Source organism: Nicotiana sylvestris, chromosome 10 (genome assembly GCF_000393655.2).
Source record: "Nicotiana sylvestris chromosome 10, ASM39365v2, whole genome shotgun sequence".
In the NCBI taxonomy this organism is placed as follows: Eukaryota; Viridiplantae; Streptophyta; class Magnoliopsida; order Solanales; family Solanaceae; genus Nicotiana; species Nicotiana sylvestris.
In genome coordinates this window covers 125004893-125014459 of record NC_091066.1, presented here as the reverse complement: position 1 = coordinate 125014459, position 9567 = coordinate 125004893, and the positions used below count along the sequence as shown (strand labels likewise).

The 9567-nt window shown below is 34.1% G+C and overlaps 1 protein-coding gene across 5 annotated transcripts; it reads left to right on the top strand.

The window, feature by feature from the left end:
- The first annotated feature begins 403 nt into the window (after window positions 1–403).
- LOC104248931 (uncharacterized) lies at window positions 404–5720 on the top strand. Of its 5 annotated transcripts, XM_070160113.1 has the most exons (8): window positions 415–635; window positions 984–1053; window positions 1160–1207; window positions 1467–1634; window positions 1966–2283; window positions 3878–3982; window positions 4077–4124; window positions 5266–5720. In XM_070160113.1, exons 4-8 carry the CDS (start codon window positions 1530–1532, stop codon window positions 5503–5505), a joined length of 816 nt encoding a protein of 271 aa, XP_070016214.1. In that variant the 5' UTR covers window positions 415–635; window positions 984–1053; window positions 1160–1207; window positions 1467–1529; the 3' UTR covers window positions 5506–5720. The 5 variants fall into 5 exon arrangements, with proteins under 5 accessions (XP_009803589.1, XP_070016214.1, XP_009803588.1 ...); XM_009805286.2 differs by lacking the exons at window positions 984–1053; window positions 1160–1207; XM_070160114.1 differs by lacking the exons at window positions 415–635; window positions 984–1053; window positions 1160–1207 and adding an exon at window positions 689–749.
- The last annotated feature ends 3847 nt before the right edge of the window (window positions 5721–9567 follow it).

Sequence of the window (9567 nt, the reverse complement as noted above, 5' to 3'; positions counted from 1 at the left end):
TGCTTTCCTTTATTAGATTGGGCCCGAGACATATCTACACTAACAATTTATGACTCAAGAACAAATTTTAAAATACTTATCTAATTTTGTAAAATATTACTCCCTTCAGTCCATAATAAATGATTATTTTACTTTTTTAAAATTTTGCCTGTATTTATATATTTTAATAATAATTAATTAAGATTAATTTAGTGATCACATTTTTTTAGGAGTTTCTATTTTCTTAAGGAATGTGTTAAAGATAAAGTGATCAATTGTGGAGTGGAGGGAGTATACTCGTAGAGAACACGTGCAACAAGCGTATAGTGAGACTTGAGACTAGTGAAAAAGAAAGTGAAAAAAGAAGCTTGGCACAAATAAAGAGTGTAGTGATGGTATATGAGTCCAATCAATCACCGTTGAGCAATCCAACAGCGGGTCCCTACTCCACACTCCTTACGAGAAGAGGGTAGCAGACAAAACAAATGAGTAGCTAAAGTCGCCGTATATTAATATGTAAATAAAACACTGGATCAGCTTATTTTGTACCGGCAATCAAATACTATACAGCTAACACCAACTTTGTTCTCTCTGTTTTCTTGTATTTGACAATCCCGAGAAAAGAAAGAGCTGGAATAAGCCTCCACCCAATTTAGGTAAAACCCATATCATGAAATCTCTCAATATTATTGATTTATTGGTATAGTATATCGGTAGTCTTTATGTTTCCAATATGGGCTCTTGATTTTTCTAGACAACTGTTTATTTGGGTAATACTATTGAATTGTTGTTTTTATTTGTATATATGATTATTTATGGATAATTCTGGACTTTTTGGTTCAATTATGCATCTGATTCGTTGTTTAAGGTTGTGATCTTTTGCTTTTTTAATTTCACTCAAATTGGTATATATATGGGTAGTCTTTATTTTTCCATTCTATGGTCTTGATTTTTCACCGTAATTCTTTCTTTGTGTAATATAAGTTGTTTTTATTTGTATATAGGAATGCAACATCATTTCCTTTGGAAATTCAGGACCTTTTGGTGTAATTGTCAGCTGATTCCTTGTGTAAAGTTATGATCTTGTTCCCCCCCCCCCCCCCCCCAAATATATTCACTTGTTAATCTGGTTTTATCAAGTTGTTCAGGATTATCATCTGATGGGTGTTTTGTTAAGCAGTTGCCTTTGGCCTTTAGTAGCTCTGTGTTCTTGATTTTACTCAAACTGGTAAATTTGGGTAGCTGTCACTTTTTAAATTTTTATGTTGTGTGCCTTTATTTTTGGAAATTTTGGGTAATTATGCAGCTGATTCTTTGTTAAAGTTATGACCTCTTATATATGTAAAGAGGATTTCCTTTTGTTTTCATGTGTCTTTTACTTAATCTGGTTCCAAAGTGAGGTTTGATGGGTATTTTGTAAATAGGTTGACTTTCCCTTTAGAATAGTATATACACCCTGTTTTTCATTGCATTGTGATTATATACAGGAATCACCTTGTGTAGATAGGCATGCTTCAGATTTGTATGCCAGGTTTAGGATTTAATTTCCAATGGGGTTAGGCTGTTTGGTCAGATCAGAAGATGAGTTAGTCTCGGTATGCAAAATGTGGTCGGGGACTGCCCTGGTAAATCAAGGGGGATTAATGAATAACAAGGTGAATATATGTTTAATCATGTAGCTATCGTGGTTTTTGTTTTTCCCTTGTCAATTGTTTTGTAAGCACTGAGAATGTTCTTTTAACTTTTACTTTTTGTGCTGAATTGAAATATAGAGATGTTGTTTTGCCCATTTTGATTGTTTGTCAAAATTCAGGAAGTAATTTAAATGGCTCAACTGTTTATTAATTGCTTTAAGGAATTGCATTTGTGTATGAAGTTAGGAGGGCTAATTTAACAAATGTACTTGTCATGTTATGCTGAAATGTCAAACTGTTGCTTTTAAGAGCTTTGAATGTTTGATCAAGATTAAGAGGCTGTTGTGAACAGGTAATTAATTGTGGAAGCTATCAAGTATTAGGAATCGTGTTCGTGTTGAACGAGGAAATGGGATCAGAGGGGCCAAAATCTGTGACAATTCATGTGACGGGGTTCAAGAAATTTCACGGTGTTGCTCAGAATCCTACAGAGACAACAGTTAATAGCTTGAAAGATTTTGTTAAAAAGAGAGGATTACCTGCTGGTGTGACCTTGGGTAGCTGTACTGTTCTTGAAACTGCTGGAGAGGGTGGACTTCCGACATTGTTGAAGGTCATAGAGTCAGAGTCCTCTTCAGAAAACAGTTCAAATAATGGACAAGTCATATGGGTTAGTTCTTCCAAGACAACCTTTTCCTTGGACTAATTTGTGTCGATTAATTTTCCCTCTTTAAATTTTTTTATGCAGCAAATTGCAGGAATATACACAAACTATGCACATTTATGAAGCATGAATAATTGGATGTGTGGTTCTCTTTTTTGCTGATGCTTTCAATTTTATTTACTACCTCCGAATTGTAGACATTTTCTTGGGTAAATGAATTGGGTGATCTAATGATCGATACTCGTACAGTGTTAGATTGAGGGCTTATTCAAGTCTGGTGGAATTAGAAGGTATCTATTTCCTGCCCTAGTTTCAGCCTAGAGCATTTTGCAGCTAGTCTAATATCAAACTCCACATACGACGAATATAAAATGATATGGATCGATGATGGTTTGACCTTGGGGACAGAGTACAGGGAGGAAAGGTTTATTGAACTCCATAATATAAGAGTTGGTTCCATTATTGAGTTCAATAGTACCAACTCTTATATTATTGAGTTCAATATAAGAGTTGGTTCTGCACCCATGTGTGTGGCCTAGTGATCAATGAAGTGGGTTGAAAACCATGAGGTCTTAGGTTCAAATTCCAGCGGAGACAAAAGCACTAGGTGATTTCTTCCTATATGTCCAAGCCTTGGTGGATAGAGTTACCTGGTACCTGTTGCTGGTGGGAGGTAGCAGGTACACCATGGAGCAACTATTGCTAGTTAGTTTTCCATTTTCTTTTATTGACACTTGTAGATGAATTTGACTACAAGTATGCATGCATCAGACCGTGCAACTATGTCTGAACTTGTGGCCATAGACTTTGGAGGTTTAAAATTGGATAACTGAAAGATAAACTCTCTATCCTTGTGGAAGACCAAATTTCACAGACTAACTTATTTTGATAGTATGACGCTTATTTGTTAGTTCCATTACCATCTCAGACATAATAGTAAAAACATACGAATAGATGCTAATTTGTGACCAAGAGACTAGCAATTGAGTCTTTGGATTGAGAGTGCATGACTGAAGGGAAAAGAAGGCCAAAACATAAGCCCTGTTGCTGCCTAACTTTCTAGCTAATCGGTTTTCTCAACAATTAGCTACCAATTTTTAGTGGGATATCAGGATACATAACCATTATTTGGCATTCTAGCATGCCAACTTAAATCCATAGAAATTGGTGGTACATATCCGGTCTTCAATGTGCAAACAATAGGAAAGCCCCTTTGAAGCATGGAAAAAGTCCACGAGGGACACTCTTTGCGGCAGTGTTTGTGAGGACTTTTGATTGGATTTCTTTTCGGAAATACTTAACCGTATAGCTATGATATAGAGAAGATTAGAAGGGTTTGAAATCAAGGATCATAGAGAGAAAATGTGCAAGTGATGAAAACAGCATAACTTCAGCCCTGCATGAGAACTTTGAGTCTGGTAGGGAGAGTTTATCATGCATACATTATTGATGTGCTATTTTCTGATGGCCTTGCGTTTTACTATGCCTGCTCCTAACCCCCGTCCCCACCTTCTCTCTCTCTCTCTCACACACACACTTGGAATGCTTGGAGAAAAATAAGAAGCATTCTTGATATAAAAGTCTTGTTTTATCTGCTCAGCTTCACCTTGGAGTAAACAGTGGATCAACGAAGTTTGCAATTGAGAGTCTGGCAGTGAATGAAGCCACATTTCGTTGTGCAGATGAGCTTGGTTGGCAACCTCAGGTAGGGTGTCTTTATTTCATGACTAAAATGAAGTAGGCTGAGATGAGCTAGCTTGATGTTTCGTGATGCTAAGATGCTTATTTATTTTCCACAGCGATTGCCTATTGTTCCAGAGGATGGAGGAATAAATCAAGCAAGAAAGGTCTTTTCTATTCCTCATATGATATTTACTAAATCTGCTTATGTATATTAGATGAAGAAGTATCTTATATTTCTTTCATTTGTGCTAGCAAAATACATCATTCAACTAAAGACGAAAGTAATTTTTTTCTTGGCATGTTTATATGCATGTTGCTCGATAAACTGAAAAAAAGTTCTCTTTGAAATAAGCATATGCATTTATTTTTTTGCTAGGATAAGTGAAAAATAAAAAAGGAGAAAAGACCTCTATTTCATGCAAATCTCGGATCTAATTTGTAAAGAAAAATGAGCAACCAATACTACAATCAATATTATGAGGACGTAATATTATATGAGTTTCAAAAAATAGACCTGCAGTAATTGAATGCATTGAGTAGAGTTCAGCAAAACTTCCATAAGAATGTTCGAAGGCAAAAGAAAATTTAAAACCAAAAAGAAAAGTAGCTGAAAAAGTAAAGAATAGCCAAAAGTGCCCTTGGAATTGAAGTGACATGTAGATGAGATAGATGAGGAGGTCATCTTGAATTTTGTTTGTGAAAATTTGATTTTTAAGGTTGAGAGAAGAGAAGAATTTTTCTAAAAAGATTACTTTAAACAAGATACTTATAAATATAGGGCTGACAATTGACTTGAGCCTTGGGGTTTGCTCCCTTTCAAGGTCTCAAGTTCGAAACCCACTGGGTGCAAACAATTTCTGAGGGCCATCGGACTGGGTAAAAACCTGAATTAACCGTGGTGCACTTGCGGGAAACTCCTTGCCGAGGGCCTGTGCACCCCCGGGAATAGTCGGGGCTCGAAGAGACTCGGACACCCGGTGCAAATCAAAAAAAATATAGGGCTAAATGAGGAAGGAGATTTAATGCATCAAATGTCGACAAAATGCACAAAGTAGAAAAAGTTAAGATATAATAATTTGGCTAGCCTTCAGTCTCTATCAAAATGTTATGTCTAGAAGAACTACTCCAAAATTTGCATATTCTTGGTTTTAAAAAAGTGACATTTGTGATGAGTATTATTGACATTGCATATTTTCACTTGTTTCAGTAAAGAGATTTTTTATCAGTTCCCATTGATAATAAGTTCTTCGCCTGTATTCTGTCCGTTTTCCTTGTGTCCTAATCTATTATTTTGGGTGGTTGAAGACATCTTGCTCTGCCGAGGGAATCCTGGAATTCTTAAAGAAGAAAGGCTTTGAAGTAACAATGTCTGACGATGCAGGCCGTTTTGTGTGCAATTATGTATATTACCATTCTCTCCGGTTTGCAGAGAAAAAAGGTCACAAGTCTATCTTTGTCCATGTTCCTACCTTTAACAGAGTGAACCAGGAAACACAAATGGAATTTGTAGTTGCTCTTCTGGAGGCTATTGCATCAACTTGTTGATATCATCCCCGGCGGCTGTTTTATGTATTCTGGTTGACCTGTAAATAGAGACTTTGATGTGCAATGAATTTCAGTTATTTGGACTTGCATGTTTCCATTGAAATTCTTGGTTTGTGAAAGAGCTTTCTGTTAATTTATTATTGAAATTCTTGGTTTGTGATTACTGTTGTTGACACACTTGACTATGATGATGGAAGTCATTTCAATTTCCTTTATCTGCAATGACGTTATTCCTTTAGTACTACTCCTCCCTTCCTCTTTTTATGTACTGAGAATTTCTATTATAAATTTTTTAAGCTGGGATACACTTGACTTTGGTTCCTGTTCCTTTCATCTCTCTAATTGGATGATGAAATAAGTTTAGGGATTGCATTTTGCATCTCTTTTAGCAAAATTTCAATTTCAAAATTCAAATATACTGTTTGAACAAAAGCTATTGGGTTCGGCCGAATATGTAAGGCGGCTTGTGCCTCTGCCCTGCGAAGAATACTTGTGCCAAATTTTCAGATATGCGAAATAAAATTAATTTTTTTTAATAACATACACACTACTTCAGAATATAATAACAAAATCTTTCCATAATATATACACATCCAATAAAACCCATACTATAAGGATTTTAAATATCTTTTCTTTTTTCTTATCTTGTCTCTCATAATTTTTAAGCGCAACTCCTATGGCTTCCTCAACTTCTTTCTGTTCTCTTTTCATTACGCAGAAACTCCTTCGCCTAATTATTTTTTTTGTTCATTTCTTCTTTGGAGGACCACCATTAAAAACTAATTTGAAACTTAAGTTCGAATTAAAAAAATTTAATGGTTATTTTTGAGTGGGTGAGCTTGAAATTCGTCGGAAACATACGAGACTATTTAAAAATTTTGAAGAAGATTGAAGGTTATCTGGACTGGTTTAGAATCAAAATTCGGAGCTGAAAAATGTCACTACAACTTTGTGTTTCACGTAAGGCTGGGCATATATCGAGTATAACCGATAGCCCGAATCGAAAAAAGCTTATTGGGGGTATCGATATCGGGTTATTGGGTTAACGGTTCGGTAACGGTTTAATATTTTTTCACTATTGAGTTATCGGTTCGGGCCTCGGTTTGTCCAATTTCTTAACGGGTAAACCGATAACCCAATAAGAATTAGTACTATTTTAGTTGTGTTTGCACAACTATTGAATTACTAATACTCTTGCTGCTCTTGCTACAATTAGACTCTGAAGAAAGACATTGATCTCTTGATTATGGTTTGGCAGGAAACCAAAAAATTATTATTTATGTTCCTGTTAACTTTTATTTCCAGCGAATTGGAGATGAAATACTTGTGGAGATGTAGTATTAATTTTTGAGATTGCACAGGTCTTGAATTTGTCAAAATGAAGAATGCTTCAAATATTAGTTGTGGCCAGAACGCAGAAATGGGTAGTATACTATATGTGAATTCTTCTCTTTTTTGCTTTACTCTGGTGAATTCTTTTTTTTTCTCTTAACTCTAGATTGAGTTATCTTATCGGGTAAACCGATAACCGAACCGATAATGGTCAATAACCGATTAACTGATAACCGATAAGCGATATCTTATCGGTTCGGTTATCGGTTTATCATATTTGTAAATCAATAACCGATATGCAAAACCGATAATATTCACAACCGAACCGAACCGACCGATGCGCACCCCGAGTTTCACGTGTATGACACTTGGAAGTCATATATATATATATATATGTCACTTGTATATCCTATGTATGTCATGTATATAACATTTGATACCAATGACATACATATATAGTAGAATATATAAAAGGTACACAAATGGCTGTTTTGGTAAAAGTCGGAGTTGCCATGTGGACGAGTTAACTAGCAACACGTGGCAGGCAGTGCACAGTCCGCCTTTACGAAGATAAGAGATAAATTGGAAGGTCATTTAAAGAATGTATACAAGATCAATTGCATCGAGATCTAGAAAGTCATAGGGGAAGATTCTCCGAACTAGTCTCACATGTACGGATAAAGCAAAAAGATCGACAAGTTCGAAAGAAACTGAATTTGACATTAACTACAGAGCTGTTAAAAATTCTTTACATATTCGAGGATTTAGTAAGGCTGGTAGATATGCTATACATAGGTCCGATTTATTCGGATTTTACAATTACCAAACAAAATCAATTGTGTCGGGATATTAAATCTAAAGACCAAACCAAACCAATAAAACTCGGATTTTTCACTCTCGATTTTTTTCGGGTTTTTTCGGATTTTTCTCCGGTAAAATCTTCGTAGAACAAAACATATAAATTGTGCTCAAATTATTTCTTTAATTCTGGTAAAATACACTATATAAAGTATTTTCCAAGAAAACAATACAAAATATGAGATGTGTCATGGCATTATCCTAAAATATTCAACAATAAAGACAATAAAATTATGTAATATAAATATTGCTAATTAAAAAGTCATAATAAAAATAAACATAATCTAAAGTACTAAGTCATGCTAAAATAAATAGACTAATAAGGTAGTATTAATTACATGACTAAGCGCTAAAGAAAAAATAAAAATAGGTTAGCCATTTTTATCTAAATTATTGCAAAACAAAAAATAGATATTCAATACATTCTCGTTTGTAGTATTGAATTGAATATCTTTGTTAGCACTAGTATTGATTTAATTTTGGTTTGGGCTTTTGTTAACATTATTTAATTTACTAATGTTAATAGCTATAAAACTTATTGGAATATTCAAAAGTTCTAAATCCAACCTTGAAATAATATATTAAAAGATAAAATTATGAATTTTTTTTAAAAAATATTTATAAATTACATCACAATAAGTATATTTATATATTAAATATATCTAAAATTTCTATATATGTAATGTCGGGTTGGTTTGGTTTCGGTTTGACTTTCTTTAGTTAAAACCAAACCAAACCAATTATGGTTGGGTTTTTTTCCCCAACACCAAACCAAATCAAATCAAACCATAATCGCATATTTTTCTCGAGTTGACTTGAATTATCGGGTTAGTACGGTTTGTCGGTTTCTTTTGTACACCCCTAGATATGCGAGATATAAGGGGACAATTACGATAGTCAATATTATTTAAATTACTACTTCCCTCATTTAATTTGTATCTCATTTAATTCTTTCTGTTTCTCACTGCTATTATATAAGCAAATTGTCAGATTTGTCATTGGGCAATTCAAGATCTACAAGAAGCTATTCAATTGAATTTTTCTTTGTTTACTTCTTCTGCAATTGATTTTGTTATTCTTTCTTACTATCACCACTGAAATCGTCTATCTTGTACTTGTAAAATTGATATAAATCGATTGCTTGTGGCCTTACTTTTATATATTTAATTGATTTAAATTATAAGTCAAAGTTTATGTTAAATAATAACATACGATATTGATCACTTGTATATTATATGTATATTGCATGTATGTCATGTATATAACACTAATGCACATGACATATGTATTGGTCTAAATTTGGATGGCTTGATAACTGCAAATAAATAGGGTCGTGGACAGAGTCGACCACGGCACAACAGCGAGGAGTCGTCTTAAGAATGATTATTGCCGAGGTCAAGTAAATTGAGCAAAGAAGCAACGGTAGGATAGGTTTAGCAATAATAAGGAATATTTCATTAGATATTCTTTGTGTTGTACTTTTTAGGGTTTCTTAGAGATATCCTTGTAAATAGGAAGAGATAAAAAACAAAAGGGGGATCTTCACTTTTTGATAAGAGCATATTGTAAAAGGTTGACTATAAAGAATATACAAAAGTTTGTTTTGTTCACTGACTACATTGTTCAAACATACGTTGTTCACTCTTTGTTTACAAGATCCAAAGATTTCTTATCCATCAATACCTTTCATTATTTCACGCTGCCGTCAAGAAGAAGAATCACCCAAGTTATCTAATATTTGGGTGATAAATTCCTCCTTATTACATTTATTTCCATTATCTACATTTATTGCATGCTTCTATTACGATATTCATTGATAATCATTGAACATATGCTTGGTATTTATTGCTCTTGAACACAGTCTCATCCCAC